The sequence below is a fragment of the Pan troglodytes genome, chromosome 20 (assembly GCF_028858775.2).
Source record: "Pan troglodytes isolate AG18354 chromosome 20, NHGRI_mPanTro3-v2.0_pri, whole genome shotgun sequence".
Taxonomy (NCBI): Eukaryota; Metazoa; Chordata; class Mammalia; order Primates; family Hominidae; genus Pan; species Pan troglodytes.
Genome location: NC_072418.2, coordinates 41,628,165 through 41,652,164, shown reverse-complemented (window position 1 = coordinate 41,652,164; position 24,000 = coordinate 41,628,165). Strand labels below are relative to the sequence as shown.

Below are 24,000 nucleotides of genomic sequence, written 5' to 3'. Positions count from 1 at the left end.
TCTCAGCCTCCCGAGTAGCTGGGACTACAGGGGCCCGACACCACACCGGGCTAATTTTTGTATTTTTAGTAGAGACGGGGTTTCACCATGTTGGGCACGCTGGTCTTGAACTCTTGACCTTACGTGATCCACCCACCTCAGCCTCCCAAAGTGCTGGGATTACAGGTGTGAGCCACTGTGCCCAGCTGAACATTTAAAATTTTTTAACGATCCATTCTCTCTCTCTCTCTCTTTCTTTCTTTCTTTCTGAGACAGGGTCTCAATCTGTCAGGCTGGAGTACAGTGATGCGATCTCCACTCACTGCAACCTCAACCTCCCAGGCTTAAGTGATCGTCCCACTTCAGCCTCCCTGAGTAGCTGGGACTACAGGTGCACGTCACCATGCCCAGGCCTGGCTAATTTTTTATTTTATTTTTTGTAGCAAGAGGGTCTCCCTAGGTTGTCCAGGCTGGTCTTGAACTCCTGGGCTCAAGAGATCCTCTTTCCCTGACCTCTCAAAGTGCTGGGATTACAGGTGTGAGCCACCTTCCCTGGCCTGACTATTCCTTTTTTAAAAAACTTTGTCTAACCTTTTCATCGAAATACATAAATATAATACATGCATGCAATACATACACACACGATACATACATATGTATTATATAACCTACATATTAAGAAGTATCAACCTGGTGAATTATCACAAATGAACACACTTGTGTAGCCACCACCGAAGTCAAGAAATAGGACATTTCTGGTCCCTGGAAGTACTATCATGGCCCCTCCCAGCCACTCCCCCTTCCTCCTCCTGAAAAATCATCCGTATTCTAACTTCTAGGCTAAAAACTTTTTAAAATTTTTTCTTTCAGCTGGGCGCAGTGGCTCATGCCTGTAATCCCAGCACTTTGGGAGGCTGAGGCGGGCAGATCACGAGGTCAGGAGATCGAGACCATCCTGGCTAACACGGTGAAACCTTGTCTCTACTAAAAAATACAAAAAAATTAGCCGGGTGTGGTGGCAGGCACCTGTGGTCCCAGCTACTCAGGAGGCTGAGGCAGGAGAATGGTGTGAACCCGGGAGGTGGAGCTTGCAGTGAGCAGAGATCGCACCACTGCACTCCAGCCTGGGCGAGACTCCATCTCAAAAAAAAAAAAATTTTTTTTCTTTTTTTCTTTTTTGAGACAGGGTCTCGCTCTGTCGCCCAGGCTGGAGTGCAGTGGTGTGATCTCAGCTCACTGCAACTTCCGCCTCCCAGGTTCCAAGTGATTCTCCTGCCTCAGCCTCCCACTCAGGAGTACTTAGCTGGGACTACAGGTATGCGCCACCACGCCCGGCTAATTTTTGTATTTTCAGTAGAGACAGGGTTTTTCCATGTTGCCCAGGCTGGTCTCAAACTTCTGAGTTTGAGACTGAGTTTGAGTGATCCACTCTCTTTGGCCACCCAAAGTGCTGGGATTACAGTCACGAGCCACTGCACCCAGCATAAAATTTCTTTTTTTTTTGAGACAGGGTCAGAATCTAAGTAGGTTCACATATTTTATTTTATTCATTTACTTGTATTAAAAAAAAAAAAAACTTATTGAGACAGGGTCTATCTCTGTTGCCCAGGTTGGAGTGCAGCGGTGTGATCATAGCTCACTGTAGCTTTGACCTCCTGGGCTCAAACGATCCTCCCACCTCAGCCTCCCAGTCCCAGCCTGAGGCAAGGACTGCAGGTGTGTCACCATGCCTGACTAATTTTTGTATTTCTTTTCTTTTTTTGTAGAGACAGGGTCTAGCCATGTTGCCTAGGCTGGTCTCAAATTCCTGAGCTCAAGTGATCCTCCCGCCTCAGTCTCTCAAAGTGCTGGGATTACAGTTGTAAGCCACTGCACCCGGCCCCAAACTTATTCTTATCTGCTCGTGAACATTAAACAGATGGTATAATATGTAGTTTATTTCTTGGTTTTCTGGCTTCTTTCATTCCACCTAACATTTGTGAAAGCCAATCACATTGTGCATAGAAACAACTTGTTCACTCCCACTGCCGTGGAGTCTTCTGTTGTATGAATAAACCACAATTTGTTCATATTTACTGACTGAAAAATTGAACTATATCCAACAGCAGAGAATGTCACACGACCACCAAGACAAAAGAGGTGAATCTATACATCTTTTTTTTTTTTTTTTTTTTTTTTTTGGAGGTGGAGCCTCGCTCTGTTCCTAGGCTGGAGTGCAGTGACACGATCTCAGCTCAGTGCAACCTCTGCCTCCCAGGCTCAGGCGATTCTCCTGCTTCAGCCTCTGGAGTAGCTGGGATTTCAAGCCTGCGTCACTACGCCTGGCTAATTTTTGTATTCATAATAGAGACAGGGTTTCGCCACGTTGGCCAGGCTGGTCTCAAACACCTGACCTCAGGTGATCTGCCCGCCTCAGCCTCCCAAAGTGCTGGGATTACAGGCATGAGCCACCACACCCGGCCTATATGTCTTTCATGGTGTATTGTTGTGTTAAAAAAAAAAAAAAGCAGCTAAGTGTGGTGGCTCACTTCTGTAATCCCAACACTTTGGGAGGCTGAGGTGGGAGGATCACTTGACCCCGGGAATTCGAGACCAACCTGGGCAACATGGTGAGACCCCATAAAAATACAAGAATTAGCCGAGCATGTTGGTGTGAGCTTAGAATCCCAGCTACTCAGGGGCAGAAGCAGAGGATCGCTTGAACCCAGGAACCGAGGCTGCAGCAAGCCATGATCATGCCACAGCACTCCAGCCTGGGCAACAGAGCGAGACCCTGTCTCAATAAAAAAAAAAAAAAGCAAACTGTTCCTTACAGTGTTGTGCATAGTGACAAAGAAATCGACACAATCTAAATGTCCAGCATTAGGAGAATGATTTAAAAAAAATCACACTGGCCAGCTGCATTGGCTCACAGCTGTAATCCCAGCACTTTGGGAGGCCGAGGCAGGCAGATCATGAGGTCAAGAGTTCAAGACCAGCCTGGCCAACATGGTGAAAATCTGTCTCTACTAAAAATACAAAACTTAGCCGGGCGTGGTGGCATGCACCTGTAATCCTAGCTACTGGGAAGGCTGAGGCAGGAGAATCACTTGAACCCGGGAGGTGGAGGTTACAGTGAGCCGAGATCGCGCCACTGCATTCCAGCCTGGGCAATAAAGCGAGGCTCTGTCTCCAAAAACAAAAACAAACAAAAAAACCCCCAAAAACCAAAAACAAAAAGAAACAAACAAGTGGGCTGGGTGTCATTGGACCAATGTGCTCAAAGCCAGAAGAAACCAGGAGGAAGAGTCAGAAGGTTGGTGGGGCCAGAGCATTGGAAGAAGTTTCTAGCCAGTCAGGAGGCGGAGATCAGATGGGGCTGGAGGACGTGGGAGGTCGGGGCGGAGGGCATGGGGACGGCGGGGCCCCGCTGACCTGTTGTTGTCCACGTAGCGGATGAGCAGCGGATACAGGGCGTAGAGGTCCCGGCAGAGCACGGAGAACTCGTCCCGCACCAGCAGCTCGCCCTCCTGGGCCTCCGCCTTGGCCTCCAGGCGCAGCTGCTCCTCCTCGGACACCACCTTCCCTGCCCTCTTGCGCAGCCGCCCGATAGTTGGGATGAAGTGGGACTGCAGGAGCTCCGGCCGTGCACGGCTCACAATGGGCTGTGCGAACACTGCAGGGGTGCGATGGGCTCTGATGCCACCTCCGGCCTCTGACACAGGCCCCAAACTCCGTTCCCAGCCCGACTCCCAAACAGCATCTCCAACCTAGCAGCTGCCATTTGACCCCAGCCTGACCCTAACCTTGGATATAGTCCCTGAACACTGATCCCAGCCATAGCCCCTAACCTGAACCTAAGACCCAGTCCCTATCCTGTGACCCCAGCCTGGCACAAATCCCTGACCTCTGACCCCCAACAACTGACGCCTCACCTGTTACCTCACTTTTTTTTTTTTTGAGACAGAGTTTCACTCTTGTCACCCAGACTGGAGTGCAATGGCGCAATCTTGGCTCACTGCAACCTCTGCCTCCCGAGTTCAAGCGATTTTCCTGCCTCAGCCCCCTGAGTAGCTGGGATTACAGGCGTACACCACCACACCCAGCTAACTTTTGTATTTTTGGTAGAGACGGGGTTTCACCATGTTGGCCAGGCTGGTCTCGAACTCCTGACCTCAGGAGATCCACCCGCCTCAGCCTCCCAAAGTGCTGGGATTACAGGCGTGAGCCACTGCACCTGGCCTGTTACCTCACCCTTAACTAGCATGACCCCTGACCCCAATCTTTAACCTCTGACCTGGCCCATACCCAGAGTCTATGTGATTTCTGGCTATGACCCCAAGGTTGTGAATGGGCTTCTTACCCCAGCCTCTGGCCCCTTACCCTGGCCTCTGATCCCAGCTCCTGATTTCTAGGTTGACCCTGATCTACAACCTGTTTCCTTACACAAATACTTTTTTTTTTTTTTTTTTAAATAATAGAGACGAGGTTTCACCATGTTGCCCAGGCTAGTCTTGAACTCCTGGTCTCAAGTGATCCACCCACCTCGGCCTCTCAAAGTGCTGGGATTACAGGCATGAGCCATCGTGCCTGGCCCTGACATGAAACTTCTGAATCAGGAAACCTAACGCTTTGAGGATCCATTTCTTCCTTCCTTCCTTCCTTCCTTCCTTCCTGCCTGCCTGCCTGCCTGCCTGCCTGCCTTCCTTCCTTCTTTCCTTCCCTTTTATTCCCTCCCTCTCTCACTCCATCCTTCCTTCTTTCTTTCCTTTTGTTTTGTTTGTTTGTTTTGAGAGAGTATCTCACTCTGTCACCCAGGCTGGAGTACAGTGGTGCAATCACAGCTCACTGCAGCCTCCAACTCCTGGGCTCAAGAGATCCTCCTGCCTCAGCCTCCCAAGTAGCTGGGACTATAAGCGTGTGCCACCACACCTGGCTAATTAAAAAAAAGTTTTGTTTTGTTTTTTAAAGAGATGGGGTCGTGCTATGTTACCTAGGCTGGTCGCAAATGGCTGGCCTCAACTGATCCTCCCAAAGTGTTGGTGTTACAGTTGTGAGCCACAGTGCCCAGCTGACCCCTGGTCTTTTGATGCTGAAAAAACCTACACTCTGACTCCTCCCAACTCCGAGGGGACCATGGGTCTCCCTTTCAGACCATCTGCCAAGGGAGCCCAGGCTGCTGACCCACCCCTCAGAGGCCCAGTGCCCCCCGACCCACCAGCCAGCCGCTTCATCCAGGAGGCCTCGTCAATGCCCAGGTTGTTGACGATGATTCTCAGGATATTCCCCAGCAGGGAGTTGAGGTGGTCAGAGGTGACAGCTGTGCAGGGTGGGGGGGCACCGGCGGGCAGGGCGGGAGGGGGTGCCTCGGGCCCGCGCTCCCACCATCGGGGCAGGTAGCTGCATAGCATGGGCAGCGTGATCTCGATGACGTGCGGCATCTCTGTGTAGCGGGCACCTGACTCGGCCAGCCCCCCGATGTCTGCCATGAGCCGCTCCAGCACCGGGATGTCGGGACACATCTCCTCCACACTGTTGGGGAGCCCCAGGACTGGGGTACAGGGACGGGGGCAGGGAATGTCAAGCCATCACCCCCAGACCTCAGTGCCTTGGCCTCCCCCGCAATACATCAGACACCATTGAATTGCCACCCCCCTTAAACAGTCTCCCAAACCCTATTCTTCCCATCTCACCCTCCAACCCAACTACCTCTCCCAACCCTCACATTGAAACTCAGTGGCCCCGCAAACACTTCACACCCCCGAGCCTGTTTGCTCCCTAAAATCTCACCCCTAGAAACCTTCCCTCCTAAAATCTCCCACATCCCAAGCCCATTCCCCTCACCCCTGCTGTACAGCATACTCCAAAAGAGACCTTTTCCAACCCCACCCTGTCCCCCCGCCTTGTCTCTCTGAATCCCACACCTGGTTCAGTCCCTTGAAACCGACAACCTATCACTTGCTCACTTGCTGACTCTGGGCCAGGTGCCATTCTGGGAGAATAGCTGACCAAGAAGACAAGTTTCCTACCTTGGAGCATATATTTCCCCCAGGTCCACGCCTCATTCTAGCCTCTGGACCCAGAACTCAGGGGATTTTTGTCTGTTTTATCTGTTCACTGCTGAACCTCAGGTGACTAGGACAGCGCCTCATACATAGTAACTGCTCAATACATATTTGCTGAACGAATGAATGAACCCATGCCTTCCCTCAATCCTCTCATGCTCAAATACCCCTCACCCTATGTCTCCAAGCTTGATGATGCCCTCAAATGTCACCATCACTAAAATAAATTCCATAGCTCCAAATTCCATGGATGGGGTTTTGCTATGTTGCCCAGGTTGGTCTTGAACTCCTGGACTCAAGCAATCCTCCTACCTTGGCCTCCCAAAGTGCTGGGATTACAGGCGTGACCCACTGCGCCTGGCCACCAAGTGCTACTTTTCTTAACTTTTATCAATAGATTCTGTTTTCAAAAATCAAATTAATCTCCTAATTCTCCCCATGTAACGGCCTTGAAATGCCCCCGAACCATAAACTCTGGGGTTCCTGAATGTGTGGCACTCCCAACCTGGGGAATCCTCAGCCGCTCACAGCCCAGCCCAGCCACACTACCCCCAAATTAGGGTCTCCCCAAGGCCCTGTGCTGGGGAGATTCGGACTCCCAGCACTGCTCCCGCCCCACACAGCTTACTGGCCCGCTCCCGCGGAGACTTGGTGGTGTACACGGAGCAGGCGTTGTACTCGTTCAGCTGCGGCTCCAGGAACGCCACCGGCATGGCTGCTGCCAGACGGGCCAGGCACTCCCCGAGGGCTGGCCGAAGCCTGGAAGAGGGGGCTGTGTTTAGCTGCCACGTGTCCCCCTCTTTGGGGTCCTGGGTCCCAGCCCCATCTCCATAGAAACGGCTCCTCCCAGAACCCTTTGGGACAGAGCTGCCATTCATCCATGTGTGCCACTTGTTTTGTTTTTTAAGACAGGGTCTTGCTCTGTTACTCAGGCTGCAGTGCAGTGGCCTGATCTCGGCTCACTGCAACCTCAAATTCCTGGGCTCAAGTGATCCTCCCACCTCAGCCTCCTGAGTCGCTGGGATTACAGGCACACACCATACCATGCCTAGCTAGTTTTAAAAAAAGTCGTTTTTGTAGAGATGCAGTCTCACTATGCTGCTCAGGCTGGAGCTCAAGCGATCCCCCCATCTCAGCCTTAGGAGTAGGTGGATTTACAGGCACCAGCGCCACCACACCACACCACACCACACCAGGCTAATTTAAAAAAAAATTTTTTTTTTGTAGAGATGGAGTCTCACTATGTTGCCCAGGCTGGTCTCAAACTCCTGAGCTCAAGTGATCTTCCCGCCTCAGCCTCCCAACGTGCTCACAGGTGTGAGCCACGGCGCACCGCTGGTGTCACTTGAAATCTGAATAACTTCAGAGCTGGTGGAAACAGCCTCAGCCCCGCTCTTGCTGTATCAGTAATCTCAGCTCAGAAGCGGTCACATGGCCACTGCCAGGGGCCCTCCCCAGTGACCCCAGTGTTGCGTGGCTCCTGTGTGCAGCCCCCGTGGTCTGCGCCTCCCTTTCTTCCCCAGCGAGGCCTGCCTGCTTCACAGCCCCAGACCTGGCGGCTCTACCTCCGTGGCTGACCTGTCCCTGAGCGCCCTCACGCGGCCGCCGTGGGGAACTGCGGCTGCCGCCGTGTGCGGGAAAATTCTTAACATCTACCCTGCTTTTCACCCACCCCCTCTTCTTCCCCTGCTCTCTCCCTTCCCCTCCAGCCCCACCCAGCCCCAAACGATGGCTCTCTCTCCTTACTTTTCCACATAAGTGTTCTTGGTGGTTCCCAGGGAGTAGATACTGCACAGCGTTCGGTAGCAAGAGACCTGGACGTCGTCCACTGAGGGAGACAGGGGGCGAGGCTGCGGCATGCGCTCACAAGACAAGCCCTCCCCACCCCACCTCCCTTGTCTCAAATAGGCCCATGCAGTGGGGAAGAGCAAGCAGATGTACAGCCAGCCTTCCACGTACGAGTCTTGTGACTTGAGCAAGTTACCAACTCTCTCTCAGCCTCAGCTTCCCTACCTGTAACATGGGGATAGTTATAGTACCTTCCTCACGGGGTGGTTGTGAGTATCAAATGAGTTACTACTTGGAAAGCCACTAGAACGGGGCACACAGTAGGCACTCAATAAAGGCTAGATGTTGTTTCTTCCGTGGAGAGGACTCATGGCCCTCTATAATGAAAGTGAGGGGTACTTCCTCCAGAAAAATGCAAACAGAACTGCAATATTGCTGCAATTTTAGGCTTTTTCATTTTATTTAAAATGTATATATTTTTAGGGTTGGCGCAGAGGCTCACACCTGTAATCCCGGCACTTTGGAGGCTGAGGTGGACGGATCACCTGAGGTCAGGAGTTCGAGACCAGCCTGGGCAACATGGTGAAACCCCATCTCTACTAAAAATACAAAAATTATCTGAGTGTGTTGGTGAATGCCTGTAATCCCAGCTACTCGGGGGGCTGAGGCAGGAGAATCACTTGAACCCGGGAGGCAGAGGTTGCAGTGAGCTGAGATTGCGCCACTGCACTCCAGCCTGGGTGACAGACTGAGACTCTGTCTCAAAAAAAAAAAAAAAATTAAAAAAAAATTTTTTTAGAGATGGGGTCTCAGTATGTTGCCCAGGCTGATCTCAAACTCCTGGTCTCAAGTGATTTGCCCACCTCGGCCTCCCAAAGTGCTGGGATTACAGGTGCGAGCCACTGTGCCCAGACCAATTTTAGGTTAACCACATGCCCTCCAGAAGGCCAAGTTAAGAAGCTCATCATGAGGCAAAAAGAGGGTGGGGCTATTCTAGACTTTAAAGACACTACAGAGACACAACCACCAAATGCAGCAGGAGAAACTTGACTGGATTCTGAATTTCTTTAAAAAAAATCAAAGACATTTTGTGGGTAATGAGGGAAATTTAAATATGGTTAGGTTAGGTATGATAATGATACCGTGGTTACACAAGAGAAGGTTCCTATTCTAGGAAAGCCAGCTGATGAACATTAAGGGATGAGGTTACCCTGGTGTGTGCAACTTACACCCAAAAGTTCAACAAAAAAACTAAATACTTTCAACCATACAGTGAAGGGTAGGCACACAGGCCAAATTGTTAACAATTTTCTTTCTTTTTTTTTGAGATGGAGTCTTGCTCTGTCGCCCAAGCTGGAGTGCAGTGGTGCAATCTCAGCTCACTGCAACCTCCACCTCCCAGATTCAAGCAGTTCTTGTGCCTCAGCCTCCCAAGTAGCTGGGACTACAGGCGTGAGCCACCATGCCCCGCCAACAATTGTCTTCTTTCTACCTTCCTGTATGTTTTGAAAATTTCAAAATACAAAGTTGGATGGGAGAAGAACCCTATCCAGGTGCTACTTTTCTTTTCTTCTTTTTTTAAGATGGGGTTTTGCTATGTTGCCCAGGTTGGTCTTGAAATCCTGGGCTCAAGAGATCTTCCTACCTTGGCCTCCCAAAGTGCTGGAATTACAGGTATGAGTCACTGTGGCTGGCCACCAACTGCTACTTTTCTTTTCTTTTCTTTTTGAGATGGAGTCTCGCTCCATTGCCCAGGCTGGCGTGCAATGGCACGATCTTGGTGCACTGCAACCTTCGCCTCCTGGGTTCAAGCAATTCTCCCGCCTCAGCCTCCCAGGTAGCTAGGATTATAGGCGACCACCACCATGCCCGGCTAATTTTTGTATTTTAGTAGAGACAAGGTTTCATCATGTTGGCCAGGCTGGTCTTGAACTCCTGAGCTCAGGTGATCTGTCCGCCTTGGCCTCCCAAAGTGCTGGGATTACAGGCGTGAGCCACTGCGCTTGGCCAAGTGCTACTTTTCCTAACCTTTATCAATAGACTCTCTTTTTTAACATCAAGGACCCTATTTTATTATTTATTTATTTTAGAGACAGAATTTTACTCTGTTGTCCAGGCTGGAGTGCAGTGGTATGATCATAGCTCACTGCAGCCTCCAACTCTTGGACTCAAGTGATCCTCCCTTGTCAGCCTCCCCAGTAGCTGGGATTACAGGCATGTGCCTCCATGCCTGGCTAATCTTTAAATATTTTTTTTTTTTTAGTAGAGACAGGGTCTCGCTATGTTGCCCAGGCTGGTCTTGAACTCCTGAGCTCAAGCGGTCCTCCTGCCTCAGCCTCCCAAAGTGCTGGGATTACAGGTGTGTGTCGCTGCGCCAGTCCACTTAGGGTCTTTCGTTAGAGCTGCTGAGCTCGCGTCCTCATTAACTCATTTGCCACCTGCCAAGGTACTGACTGCATGCTTTGCTTACAGCAAGAAATCCACACATTCAAACACCCAGGGACTCTCACAGGCACCCGGATGGGTGGTGTTGGCCACACTGACTCCCCGCAACCTGCCCTTGGGTCAGGCGCCCTTACGGATGACGTCATCTCCGAACTGGTGCTGGGCGATGTGCTGGAAGAGGGTGGTGAGGACCGGCAGCAGTGCCACAGTGGTGTAGGTGAGGTTCTGGCCCACGCCTTTCACCTGGGTGCGCGCCTGCGACACCTTGCCCAGCCGCAGGTTCTCCACCATCTTCTCGATGTCCTCCGAGGCACTCTCGAAGAAGGAGCGGAGGCCAGCCTTCACGATCTCAGGGCCTGACTTCATCACTGTCCTAGAAGGGCAGCGGGGGAACATCAGCTCTGGAATCGGAGAGTCTAGGAAACCAGGGGTTGGGGTGGGGGCCCGATGATGGTGGGAGTGGGCGCCACTGCCTATGGCCCTACCTGGCATCCAGGGAGCGGGCCAGGATGTGAAGACAGTTGACCACAGCCGGGGCGTCCGTCCCTGGGAGAGGAAGATGGACCGGGGGGATGCCATGGCTAAGAGGACAGAGGACAGTGCCTCCCTCTACATCCACCCCAACCGCTCTCTTCCTGAGGCTACCTGCGGGCTAAGTTGGAATGCTACTGCACCCCCACCCCCCCAGACTCCTACAGCGCCTCCAAATGTCCCTCCTCCCCAGCCCAACCACTCTCCTGGCCTTCCTCCTGCCCAGCCCTGACCCCACTGGGCTGTCCTTGTCTGGAGATAGGTCTGTCTCTCCCACTGGCCTGGGAGCTCCATTGAGGGCAGGCCCAGGGCATCTCAGTCACTGCCCTGCCCCCCGGATACCTGGTCCATGTCTCCAGGTCCAGAGGAAGAAAACAACAAAGGTTGCTCAAATTAAGGCAGAACCTGGGAGCTATTTCTTCAGGGTGGGGAAGAGAAAGATTAGGGAGGAAGACCGAAGGTGTGGAGCCACTTACCAAAGAGAGAGACTCGGTGGCGGACGAGAGCAGCAAGTTTGCAGAAGAGGCTGAAGAAAGAGAAAGGGACAGAAGGCAGGAGAAACAGCGAGTGAGGAGGCCAAGGAGACGAGGACAGCGCAACCCAATTAGAGGAGACAGGGACAGAGAAGACAAGGAGAGAGGAACCAGGAGGGGGTCCAAATGATGGAGACAGGAGGGATGGGAAGGGGCAGAGAGATGGGCAAGCTGGAATGTCACAGGCAGTAACTGGGATGCTGGGGAGGTGAGGGGTGAGTCGGCCTTTCTTATTATTCTTTGTTTGTTTATTTTTTTTAGACAGGATCTTGCTCTGTCACCCAGGCTGGAGTGCAGTGGCACGATCCCAGCTCCCTGCAGCCTCCAACTCCTGGGTTCAAGTGATCCTCCCGCCTCAGCCTCCTGAGTAGCTGGGACTACAGGCATGCACCACCAAGCCCAGCTAATTTTTGTATTTTTTGTAGAAATGGGGTCTCAGTATGTTGCCCAGGCTGGCCTCAAACTCCTGGCTTCAAGTGATCTTCCCACCTCAGCTTCCCAAAGTGTTGGAATTACAGGCATGAACCACCACGCCCGGCCTTGAGTTGGCCTTCCTGGACAGGGTGATCGATTTGTCCCAAGTTGCCTGAGAGTCCCACATCCTGGGAAACCCTTCAGTCCCGGGTACACTAGGATGGCTGGTCACCCTTCAATCGCCTTTGCAGGAGACGGTCAGTACCCAACACCCAGCACCCAGGACAGAGCCTCCATGGGCAAAGGATTACAATCCTGTGAGATCAGGGGGCTGGGTCCAGGGTCACAGGCGGCCCACCTGGTGATCATTTCCTTCTCCTTGTTAGAGGCGTGGCCACCGCTGCCCAGCACTTTAGCCGGAGTGGACAAGAAATAGAGGCAGTGGTTGGTGAAGTACTGGTTGATCAAAGGGAGCAGGATCTGGAGACGGGTGGGGGGAGATAAAAGGTCCAGTGAGGGGTGGGGAGAGCCTATGAGTCCCCAGCGCCCTCCAGCTTCTAAGCCCACCTCTCACCTTGGCAAAGAATTTAATCTCCTGTTCATGTGGGGACTTTTCCACTCGCCCACTGCTGACCACAGCCTCTGTAGGGAGGGCAAATAGGGTTCACAGTGGGTTCAAGGCTGGGGAACCCAGGGTATTCTGATGGGAAGGATGCTGGGAGCAGAGTTGGGAAATGATGGGGGATAAAGTATTGGTATGAAGTCATTTGTGTTGGCTTTGAGATAAACCTTTCTCCTACCTTTCATCTGATTCCCCCAACTCCTTTTTTTTTTCTTGTCACCCAGACAGGAGTGCAATGGCACGATCTCGGCTCACTGCACTCTCTGCCTCCTGAGTTCAAGCGATTCTCCTGACTCAGCCTCCCAAGTAGCTGGGATTACAGGCATGCTCCCACACACCAAGCTAATTTTTGTATTTTTAGTACAGCCAAGGTTTCACCATGTTGTCCAGGCTGGTCTCAAACTTCTGACCTCAGGTGATCCACCCGCCTCAACCTCCCAATGTGCTTTCCCCCAACTCCTTGATCAAACCCTTTCTGAAGCTGACAATGGGGAAAACAAACTGGAATGGGTTAAGGTCATGGAACATGCCCTTCCTCACCCACCATAAGTGCTTTTCATTCTGAACTTGAATACATGGCACTGAGTTAATCTGCAATAAATGAATGAATGAACCAAATGAAACAAGAAGTCAATGTAAACAAATCAGAGTTAATTTCAAAATGGAAATAAATTTCAAACAATAATAATGGTGACAGTCATAACTGATACTATTAAAATAATAATACTGGGCCGGGCGCAGTGGCTCACGCCTGTAATCCCAGCACTTTGGGAAGCCGAGGCGGGTGGATCACGAGGTCAGGAGATCGAGACCATCCTGGCCAACATGGTGAAACCCCATCTCTACTAAAAATACAAACACAAAAAATTAACCGGGCATGGTGGCGGGCGCCTGTAGTCCCAGCTACTCGGGAGGCTGAGGCAGGAGAATGGCGTGAACCTGGAGGCGGAGCTTGCAGTGAGCTGAGATCGCGCCACTGCAGTCCAACCTGGGTGACAGAGCAAGACTCCGTCTCAAAACATAATAATAATAATAATAATAATAATAATACTGGCTCCAATTATTAAACACCTGCTATGTCCTTGGCACTGTGAGACATGTCATCCTCACACAGTCTCCTTACAACTTGGAGGTCTGTGCAGTTGGTTCCCAACCCCCATTTTTCAGATGAGGAAACTCAGGTGAAGTAACTAACCCCAGGTCACCCAGTAAGTGACAGAACCATGGCTAGTTATGGTGAACATATGCCCATATCACAGGTGAGGAAACTGAGGTCTAGAGAGGGAAGGGAATTGTCAGGGGGATGTGCAGCACTGAAGCTCAGCAGGCAGGCTTTGAGGTGAGACGTGACAGCGAATCCTGCTCTGCCACTCACCTGGAGGGAATCTGGGGGTTCCTGAGGGTAGCTCTCAAGGGGAATGCTGGGGGGGTCTCTAAGGGAAACTGGAGGGGATTGTAGGGCCTAGCTGTAATTCTTAGTGGCGTAAGAGGCACTGGGGGCACCCCAGCAGCCTCAGCCTTCAAAATAGATCCAGAAATCTGCCCAGTTCTCACGCTTTTCGGCTCCTGTCCCCACCCTAGTCAAGCCAGAGGGACCCTGTGAACACCAGAATTATGGATCACGTCCCTCCTCGGCTCAGCCCCCAACCCCCAACTCCATCTCACTCCAGGTAAGGTCAAAGTCCTCATCACAGCTTGCAAAGCCCTGCATGATCTGCCCCAGTCACCTCTGTGACCTCGTTTATCTCACCGTCCCCCTCGATGACTCTGCTTCAGCTACAGGGCATCCTGACATTCACACCAGGGACCTCTCAGGGCCTTTGCACTCGCTGTTCCTTTGCCTGCAAGGAACAGATGCCCCCAGAGGTCCACACAGCTCCTCTCTTACCTCCTTCATGGCTTGCCTCAGATATCACATTCTCATCAAAGTCTTTCTGGAACACCCTATTTAAAATTACAACTGGCAAGCCGGGCGCGGTGGCTCACGCCTTTAATCCCAGCACTTTGGGAGGCCGAGGCGGCAGATCACGAGGTCAAGAGATCGAGACCATCCTGGCCAACATGGTGAAACCCCGTCTCTACTAAAAAATACAAAAAATTAGCTGGGTGTGGTGGCGCCCGTGCCTGTGGTCCCAGCTACTCAGGAGGCTGAGGCAGGAGAATCGCTTGAAACCGGAAAGCTGAGGTTGCAGTGAGCCGAGACCGTGCCACTGCACTCCAGCCTGGGCAGCAAGATTGAAACTCTGTCTCAAAAATAAATAAATAAATAAAATAAAAAATAAAAATAAAATAAAATAAAATGAAATAAAATAAAATTACAACTGGCTCCACACTCCCAATCCCCTCTACCTGGCTCTATTGTTTTCTTCTTCCCATAACACTGATCACCTTCTAACACTAAACGATTTAGTTATTTATGATGCTAATTGCCTGAATCCAACATAGGAGTAGTTGCAGGAGAGCAGGGGTCATTTGTCATCTTCACTGCTGTACCCCAGCATCTAGAACAGTGTCTGGCACATAGTAGAAGCTCAATAAACATCAGATAAGGGGAGGACGGATTGAGTGCATGAACAGGTGTCCTAGGTGAGTCTGGTCTGCAGAACTGGTGTCTGCAGGTGGGGTGGGTATAAGCGGGGGGGATTTCTCCGTACCCAGGTGGGCAATGAACTCCTGAGAAATGTCCATCCAGCGCAGCAGCTGCTGCAGGAAGCCAAAGGCAAACCGCTTTTCAATGGAAGACGAGTCCAGTTCCATGTCCTTAAGGCCTCTGCATGGAGATGTGGAGAGAATGATCAGCCCAGACGCCGGCCCTACAGTTTCCCACCCTTCTCAGGTCCGCCTCTGCTCCTGCTGGCCCCGTCTCTATCAGCTTTGGCTTCACCCCAGGTTGGGGCTCCACTCTGAGTCCCCCATGCCCCACCTCACTTAGCCTTCTCCCCTCTCTGGCCCCGCCTCTGTTCCCCAGGGCCGGCCCCTCTCAGCCTCCTCCCCTTTGGCCCCACGTCTGTTCCCCGGGCCCTGCCCTTCTCAGCCCTTCTCAGCCCTTCTCTCCTCTTTGGTCCCGCCTCCACTCACCAGTCCCCACCCCTCTGTACCTCCCCACCCCTCTGTACCTCCCCACCCCTCTGTACCTCCCCACCCCTCTGTACCTCCCCACCCCTCTCTGGCCCCGCCTGTGCTCCCCAGCCCCCGCCCCTCTCAGCCTCTTCCTCTTTGGCCCTACCTCTGTTCCCCGGGCCCCACCCTTTTCAGCCTTCTCTCCTCTTTGGTCCCGCCTCCAATCACCGGTCCCCGCCCCTCTCAGTCTCCTCCACTCTCTGGCCCCGCCTCTGCTCCCTGGGCCCCGCCCTTCTCTTCCTCCTCTCCTCTCTGGTCCCGCCTGTGCTTCTTAAGCCCCGCCCATTTCGAACTCCTCCCCATCTGGCCCCGCCTCTGTGTCCAGGCCCCACTCCCTCAGCTCCTCCCGTCTGGTTCCATCTTTGCTCCTCAGGCCCCGTTCCTCTCGGATCCACCCCCTCTGGCCCCGCCCCTCCCAGCCTTTGCCGGGTGGGTTCCGCCTGCTGCTCTTCTGCGGGTGCCCCAACCCGCGTGCCTTGTAACCGCGTAGCCGTTCATCTGCAGGAATTTCAGTAGCTCCTGGGCCTTCTCTCGATCTCGTGCCTTCTCCTTGGCCGTGAGCGTGTCGTAGGGGACCAGCAGGGGGTGGGTCCCACCGCCTGGGGAGGCAAAGACCAGAAATCAGGGCTCTGGGGAAGACCCGGGCCACTCTCACTGAAGTGGTTCCTGCAGTGCCCGGCATGCGTAATTATGGTGATAAAGATGAAGATACGAATAACGGAAACTGCTTGCTGGTGCTCATCTCATTACCCCATGGTGGTAAACGCTGTTATTATTCCCATCTACAGATGGAGAAACCGAGTTTCAGGGGCATGAAGGCAATCAGCAAAACCACACGGTGAATCCACGGGGGTCGCGTGGGGGCGGCATGGGCGCCCTCACCTTTGGCTTCCAGCTCCTGCTTCTTCTTCCGTCCCCACGTGTTGTGGTAATTTTCTGCCAGTTGTTCTGCCATGGCCTGGGAGTGGATGCAGCAGAGTCAAGGGCTAGATTCAGAGGATGCCAGCCCCCCCAAAGACACCCTATGTCCCCCCAAAAGGATCAGGGCTCTCACCTGCAGCTCCCGGGACAGGGTAACAGCGCTAAGGTCGGGGGGCTGAGGGTTGTAGCCTTCTCGAGGATCATAGGTCTGAGAGGACAAGGGGAAGATGGGAGGTGGGCTGATGGGCTAGCAGGAAGCCCAGGCCAGCCCCTCCCCAGGCCCCACTAGTCCATTCTACCCCCTCCAGCCTCCCCTGGCTCAAGACCCCGTGTCCTCTCCTTAAGGCCCTGTCTCTAAACCACCCCATCCTTCTCTCCTCTGCCCTTTGCAGTTCTTCAGACCCCTGCCCTCTCCTTTCCCAGATCTCAGGTTTCTGCACCCCTTTCGCCCCACCTACCTCCCGGGGCCCCTCTCCTCTCCATCCCTTCCCTGTCTGGCCATGCCCCTTGTTCTAGACCCTCCCCCCCTTGTGCCCCTGCCCTCCACCCAGGCCCCGCCTTCACCTGGGCACTTTGTGATATCTTCCGCGTTTTTTTCTTTTCCGTCTTCTCCTCCTCACCCTCCCTGGCCTTCTCTATCGTCCATTCCCAGGCAATCATGGCCTTCAGGGACTCCTTGATGGGCCAGCGGTAAATCTCTTTGTCCTGGGGTGGACAGGAGGGTGGGGAGTTGGTGGAATTGGATGAGAGAGGGGTGGAGGAAGGACCCCAAAGGAGAAAACCCTGACCATGTGGCCAGGCAATGGTCCAGTCTGGATTCCAACTGAAGTCTCTTACCTGCTCTGTAACAGAGCCTCCCAAACCCAATCTCCTTATCCCATTAGACACTTGAGTCTCCGAGAAGTCTTACTACAGCCAAGGAATCAAACCCACTCTCTCGGAGTCTCTACCCACTCTACCAAGTTTGAGAGAAGGCAAAGTCCATGAATGGGGAGACCTAACCCACAGATCCACCTAGATGCAAACATGTGAAATTGCCTCACTCCTCCCCGAATCCTCAAATTTGGGGGTTTCATTTTGACCCCCAATGCTGGGCCCCAAGGCCTGGTCACCTTCTCTGAAAAGGTCTTGTAGGGCCTCAGCATGGGGTGGGTCTTCAGCTCCTCGTCTATGTTCTCTCCATAGGACCAGTTGTTCTGGATCTAGAGATGGAGGGGAGGCAGGGTGAGGGGGAGGCAGCAGTTGGGGACACACGGGGCAACCCTGGAGGAGCCGAGGACAGAGAATCCTGGGGGGTCCCAGAACAAGCTAAGAGTCTTAGGGAAGGCTGGGGGGTCTCAGGGAGATCTGGGGCCTCAGGGAAGAACCAGGTCGGGGGGAAAGCTGGGGTCTTGAGGGTTTCTTGGATAGGAGGACCCTGAGGCCAACCTTGTCGAAGGCCCACTTCTCGTGTGTGTACTCCGCAAACTTGTTAATGAAGGAGTCCAGCTTCTCCGGGATGATCACACTGTTGGGGGCACAGGGTCAGCAGATGTTGGAGCTGGGGTTCCCTCCACCCCTGAAATCTTCCTCTCTGTCTCCCAGCCCCCAGGCCTCACTTGAGGGTCTCCACGGGCCGGGGATCAAAGTTGCCTTCAGCGTCCACTGTGGCCTTTTTCTCTGCCTTAGATGAGTATGACGCATCCACATAGTCGGGGGGCAGAGCCCCGGCGATGGCGCACAGACAAGGCATGGCCATGCGGTACAGCTCCGGGTCGTATTTCTGGGAAAACCGGGTGAAGCAGGGGTAGGAGGTCGCTATAAGCCTTACTGACCCCCAGGACCTCAAACTCACACACTGCAATCATCAGCCCTCCTCCCTGAACCCCAAACCTGAACTATGGTCCCTCTCCTTGAAACCCAAATGTCAGTCCCAACTGTACGCTCAAATCATCCCCATATTGCCCTCTCCAAGCTCCCAAACTAGAGGTCCACCCCCTCTTTCATAACCTCCAAATTGAAGCCTCAACCCATAGATCCTCCTAGATCCAAACTTGCAGAACCTTCTCCTCCTTGAACCCCCCAAAATTGAGGGATTTCACTCTGGACCCCCAATTTTGGGCCCCAAACCCTCCACATAGGCCATTTTGGGGCTCCCTGCTGCCCAGACCTTATGGGCCAGAGAGTCAAAGATGCCCCAGAAGAGTTTCCGTGTGAGGTGCAGCTCCTCCTCTGAGGTGACCCCGAAGTTGGCCCAGCCTGTGGGTAGGCAGTAGTACTTCCAACAGCGCTCATAGTGGTTGGTGAGGAGCTGGGTGGGAACAAGAGGGGGACACACAAATGAGGGGGGCACCAGCGAATGGCAGGCAGACGAAGGCCCAGAGAGACACAGGCATGCCAGTGCTTTTAAATTATGAAGGAGGTGTGGGTTATGCAAATGATATGCTAATAAGGGAAGAAATGGTATGTTTATTGAGGAGTGGTCCTAGACAGCTTAGTATGCAAATTTAGCATTCTTAATTTAGAGTTAAAATGGGCATTAAACTAGAGCTGGTTGTGTCTGGTATTGCTTTACACAAATAAGCGTGCTAATATTAATCCATGGGTACGTAGTGAGTAAATGGGCATATGGATGCAGCAATCTGTGCTTATGTAAATTAACATACCAAGTAGAAACAAAGGCTGCACCCCATGCAAATATATGGTAATTGGGAAGAGGGCCTCCACTATCCAAAATGCAAATTTTTTTTTTTTTTTTTGAGGTGGAGTCTCACTCTGTTGACCAGGCTGGAGTGCAGTGGCACGATCTCGGCTCACTGCAACCTCCGCCTCCCAGGTTCAAGAAATTCTCCAGCCTCAGCCTCCAGAGTAGCTGGGATTACAGGCCTGCTCCACTATGCCTGGCTTATTTTTGTAGTTTTAGTAGAGATGGGGTTTCGCCATGTTGGCCAGGCTGGTCTCGAACTCCTGACCTCAAGTGATCTGCCCACCTCGGCCTCCCAAAGTGCTGGGATTACAGGCGTGAGCCACCGCGCCTGGCTAAAATGCAAATTTGAAATAGGAGCTGATTTCGATGTATTATGCAAAATAGTCAAGATATCTGAGTTGGGGGTATCTCTATGCAAATTAGCATGCAAATGAAAAAATAAGAGAGACAGTGTGCAAATATTCAGAATAGCTGTGATAATGTTTATTCAAATAAATGCACTCATTTGAATAGTGGAAGTCTGGTGGTCCAGGCATGCAAATAAACATGCTAATTAGGGAAAGTGGTGTGCTCCATGCAAATATATGCTAATTGAAGCGGGGGCTGGCTCACTGTTAAGCAAATTAAATGCTAATTAGGGAACGCTGGAGGCATCAATGACGCAAAGTGAATGTTCTGGGAATCCTAGTATGCAAATAAGGATGCTAAGAGATTTCTACGGGGACGCTGCCCTAACTAGTGCAGGTTAATTGGGCTGGGCAGTGCCGACACAAATGAGCCCCGCAGTAGGAGGGAAGAGCAAACCAGTGGGTGCGGCCTGGAAACGAGATGCTAAAGAGCGCTTGCCCTCACCTTGAGTGGCATCTTGGCAAACTCGTTGAGGATGGGCACGTCGAACACCAGGCGGCGCAACAGGTGCTGCAGCATCGACGGGCGGATGTACCTGCGGGACAATGCACAAGATGTAGAACCCCCCGTCCAGGCCCGCTCTGCTGCCCCTGCCCCTCCCCCTCCCCCTCCCCCTCCCCCTCCCCCTGCCCCTGCCCCACCCTGAAGCCTGCCCCGCCCCACCTGCAGAGCGACATGAGGCAGTCCTCGATGACGTCACGCTGCGCCTTGGTGAGCGAACGACCCCGAGACAGGCGGTACACGGTATGCAGCATAGAGTCCACCATGATGGCGCGGTGTTCTGTGCCCGCAAAGAGCGGAGCACACTTGGTGATGAGCGGCAGCACGGCCAGGCACAGGTAGCGGTTCAGCGCCAGCGCCATCTCGGTGGTGCTGAAAGTGGCCTAGGGCGCAGGGTGAGGATATCAGGCCCGCTGCACACCCCTGGGGCTGCTCTGGCACCTGTCTTGAGCGACTGTGGCCAAAGGATCCAAGCTTCTGATGACTCCCCCAAAACCTGCTCCTCCCAATCTCTACCACCCTCCTCCCACCCTATGCCCACACCCCTATGCCCACAGCCCCCACCCCAGCACTTACTACTTTGGATTATGTGAAATTTCAAACACACACAACTGGTTGATGAGATTAATGAACCCCATTACAGATTTGGCTCTTCTGTAAATATCAATGGTCTGCACGCTTATCTCCTCTCTAACCCTCATCTTTCTTCCTGTAATACATTCTTTTTCATCTGTTAGAGACAGGGGTCTCTGTCGCCCAGGCTGGAGTGCAGTGGTGCAATCATAGCTCCCTGTAGCCTCGAATTCCTGGGCTCAAGTGATCCTCCTGCCTCAGCCTCCCTAGTAGCTAGGACTACAGGGACGCACCTCCACGCCTAGCTAATTTATTTTTCTTTTTTTTTTTTGAGATAAGATCTCGCTCTGTCGCCCAGGCTGGAATGCAGAGGTGTAATCATGGTTCACTGCAGCCTCAATGTCTGTCCCTCAAGTGATTCTCCCACCTCAGCCTCTCTAGTAGAGGGGACTACAGGTGTGCACCACCATGCCCAGCTAATATTTAAATTTTTTTGTAGAGACAGGATCTCTCCATGTTGCCCAGGCTGGTCTCAAAATCCTGGCTTCAAGCAACCCGCCCGCCTCAGCCTCCCAAAGTTATTACAGGGGTGAGCCACCATGCACAGCCCCAGGCTCTCTTAAACCCCCTCTCGGAAGGCTTCTGTCCCCTGCTGAAACTGCTCATCCCCATTTCCAGTGACCTTGACTTTGCTAAATCGGTGGTCACTTCTCAGTGCTCATCTTCCTTGCCCTGTCACCCTTCTGTTATTGCCGTTCCTGTACAGAGTTCTGTGTGTCCACAGTGCCAAACCAATACTGCGAACAAATTTTTTTTTTTGAGATGGAGTCTCGCTCCATTGCCAGGCGGGAGTGCAGCGGCACGATCTCGGCTCACTGCAACCTCCGCCTCCCCGGTTCAAGTGATTCTCCTGCCTCAGCCTCCTGAGTAGCTGGGATTACAAGTGTGCGCCACCACGTCTGGCTAATTTTTGTACTTTTAGTAGAGATGCGGTTTCACCATGTTGGTCAGGCTGGTCTCGAACTCCTGACCTTGTGATCCGCTCGCCTCGGCTCCCCAAAGTGCTGGGATTACAGGCGCGAGTCACCACGCCTGGCCTCAAATGATGATTTCTTATAACTGGAGGTCTTGGAGATTCCTACTCACCCTTCATCGGAATTCAGTGTTTCTTCGTTTTCATTTTCTATCTTGATGGTATTGGGGATTATGATACGTCCACAATCCCAAGAAAAACAAAAGCAGCTGCTGCTGCTCTACCGTGACCCATCTCCTGTCCCTCTGTGGAAGTGGGGAGGGTGGCCAGGCTGGGCAGGGCTGCTCACCGTGTCCAGCGAGGCGGCTGCCCTCATGTCGGGCAGGAACCCCACGTCCAGCACGTGCAGCAAGAAGTCCTGGTTCTCGATGCCATACACACGGTCCAGGAAGAGCACCATGGATGCCTTGTGGTCCGGCACGAAGGATGCTGACATCTTTGGCTGCACCAGAGCCCCATCTGCAGGCAGGGAGGGTGGGTTCGGGGATGCCCTGCGGACCCAGCCGCTCCCTCCCCAGCATCACTCCTTCGCCAAGTTCCATCCCCTCCGCACCTTTGCCCAGGGTGGGAATCTGCAGTGGGAGGCTGATGATGCCCACAAGGTCCTCCAAGGGCACAAGGGAGCGGAGGATGGCGCGGATCCGCAGGGCCTCACCCTTGCCGGCTTGGATTAGCTGGGGAGTAGGGGGAGGGAGAGGGGCACTCATCAGGCGCTGGTGCCCCACTCAGTGACTGCTCTGCTCCCTCCCTTACCACACAGGAGGGTAGAGCAGGCCTCTTTCTCAGGAGGCTGTCTAGAGTTTCCAGCCCTCGTTCCTCTGCCTTTTCCCCCCTACCCCAGTCCCGACCTCTCTCCTTGTTCCCCCCAACCTCATCCTGACCCCTCTCCCTGCAACCCCTCATCCTGGCCCCGACCCCTATCCCTGTGACCCCATCCCCATCCTGACCCCTCTCCCTGGGTTCCCCATCCCCATCCTGAGTCCTCTCCGTGTGCCCCGCAATCCCAGCCCCGACCCCTCTTCCTGTGCTCCCCCATCCCAGCCCTGACCACTCTGGGTGTCACTGTCCGTCTCCCCCATTGGACTGGGAGCTCTGTGAGACCAGGCCCTGGGGCTGTCTTGGTCACTGTTGTGTCCCCAACATTGCTAGTCCAGGACCACCCACGTATGGGAGCTCACTCCGTGTCACCGAGTGCCTGCATGAGGCATTCAAGGCGGCTGTGCCTGCCCTCCCTTCCCATCCTGCCCTGGCTCAGGGTCTCACATGCATCTCTGGTGCACAGCGTCCGAGCAGGTCGATCAAGGCGGCATAGAAGGACATGATGGCGTGTCCCAGGTGCACCCGGTTTTCTTCAGGCGGTTCCTCACCAAAGCTGCAGGGAAGGTGGGTGGGTTGGGGAGGCAGCCAGGGGCCAGGGAGGGCGGGTTGCTCTATTGAGGAGGGGGCTGGGAGACTCACTGCTCGCGCCGCCGGTCCCTGCGGATGCCTGGGCCATCCCTCGCAGGGTCCTCGGAGATGCGGATGGCCTCTTCGATGGCAGCCAGCAGCCCTGAGCCACCCTCACCCCGCAGGGCGGGTCCGAAGCACTCAGGCTTCCGGATGAGCAGCCGCACCACCACATTGGCGTTCTCCTCCACGCTCTCACCTGGCCACCCGCGTGGGGAAAGGGGGTCTCATGAGCCACCATCAGAGACCTCCCCATGCAGCCCCAGGACCCAACACCTCCAGGGGTAACACAGGTCCCATCCAGCTCCAGGACCCAACACCTCCAGAGGTAACACCAGGCCCCTGCCAGCCCCAGGACCCAACACCTCTAGGGGTAACACCAGGCTCCCGCCAGCCCCAGGATCCAACACTGCCAGCCACAGGACCCAACACCTCCAGGGGTAACACAGGCCCCTGCCAGCCCCAGGCCTGCTGGAAGGGATTCCTGCCTGGACCCCATCTGTGGCTCAGGGTGCGAGCAGTCATCTCGAGGGAGGTGTGTGACCAGTGACTCCATACTTCCCGCTCTGCCACTGCCACCCCCTCCTCACCGTTGACGAAGACAGCAAAGCGCAGGAAGTCCAGGTAGCGCTCTCCACCACAGGGGTTCCAGCCAATGTCTGGGTACCCTTTGGCCACAAGCATGGGGCAGCTCTGGAGGCCACAGCCTGCCAGGTAGGACACAACCTGGGGGCAGAAGGGGCCCAGTCAGAGACCAGACCCATGCCACCTTCCTCCTGGGGCTCAGCCCTCTGCCCTGCCCTGCCCTGCCCTGCGGCTCCTCAGTCCGGTTCAGCTCTGATCCCTCGTCCCATTAGCCCTGGTCCTGTCAGAGGCCTGTAAACTATAGCAACTCCATCTCGAACAGGAGCTTGAGACCTACTGGGCTGCATTCCCAGATGGTTAAGGCATTCTAA

At 53.6% G+C, this 24,000-nt stretch overlaps 1 protein-coding gene across 5 annotated transcripts in view; it reads right to left on the bottom strand.

Moving 5' to 3' along the window:
• RYR1 (ryanodine receptor 1) overlaps positions 1-24,000 on the bottom strand; it is a 158,463-nt gene that overhangs the window by 66,702 nt on the left and 67,761 nt on the right. For all 5 annotated transcript variants that reach the window (XM_009435534.3, XM_009435535.5, XM_009435536.5 and 2 more), the window contains exons 43-67: positions 23,635-23,770; positions 23,057-23,243; positions 22,862-22,970; positions 22,152-22,272; positions 21,888-22,057; positions 20,155-20,375; positions 19,936-20,026; positions 18,547-18,687; positions 17,996-18,159; positions 17,826-17,904; positions 17,510-17,599; positions 16,962-17,102; positions 16,531-16,605; positions 16,359-16,434; positions 15,952-16,075; positions 15,011-15,126; positions 12,309-12,376; positions 12,093-12,214; positions 11,264-11,313; positions 10,742-10,802; positions 10,391-10,629; positions 7,770-7,851; positions 6,652-6,782; positions 5,177-5,509; positions 3,394-3,634 (exon numbers count right to left, since the gene is read on the bottom strand). In XM_009435534.3, coding sequence (XP_009433809.2) covers positions 3,394-3,634; positions 5,177-5,509; positions 6,652-6,782; positions 7,770-7,851; positions 10,391-10,629; positions 10,742-10,802; positions 11,264-11,313; positions 12,093-12,214; positions 12,309-12,376; positions 15,011-15,126; positions 15,952-16,075; positions 16,359-16,434; positions 16,531-16,605; positions 16,962-17,102; positions 17,510-17,599; positions 17,826-17,904; positions 17,996-18,159; positions 18,547-18,687; positions 19,936-20,026; positions 20,155-20,375; positions 21,888-22,057; positions 22,152-22,272; positions 22,862-22,970; positions 23,057-23,243; positions 23,635-23,770 — 3,368 coding nt within the window. The remainder of the gene's footprint in view (positions 1-3,393; positions 3,635-5,176; positions 5,510-6,651; positions 6,783-7,769; positions 7,852-10,390; positions 10,630-10,741; positions 10,803-11,263; positions 11,314-12,092; positions 12,215-12,308; positions 12,377-15,010; positions 15,127-15,951; positions 16,076-16,358; positions 16,435-16,530; positions 16,606-16,961; positions 17,103-17,509; positions 17,600-17,825; positions 17,905-17,995; positions 18,160-18,546; positions 18,688-19,935; positions 20,027-20,154; positions 20,376-21,887; positions 22,058-22,151; positions 22,273-22,861; positions 22,971-23,056; positions 23,244-23,634; positions 23,771-24,000) is intronic.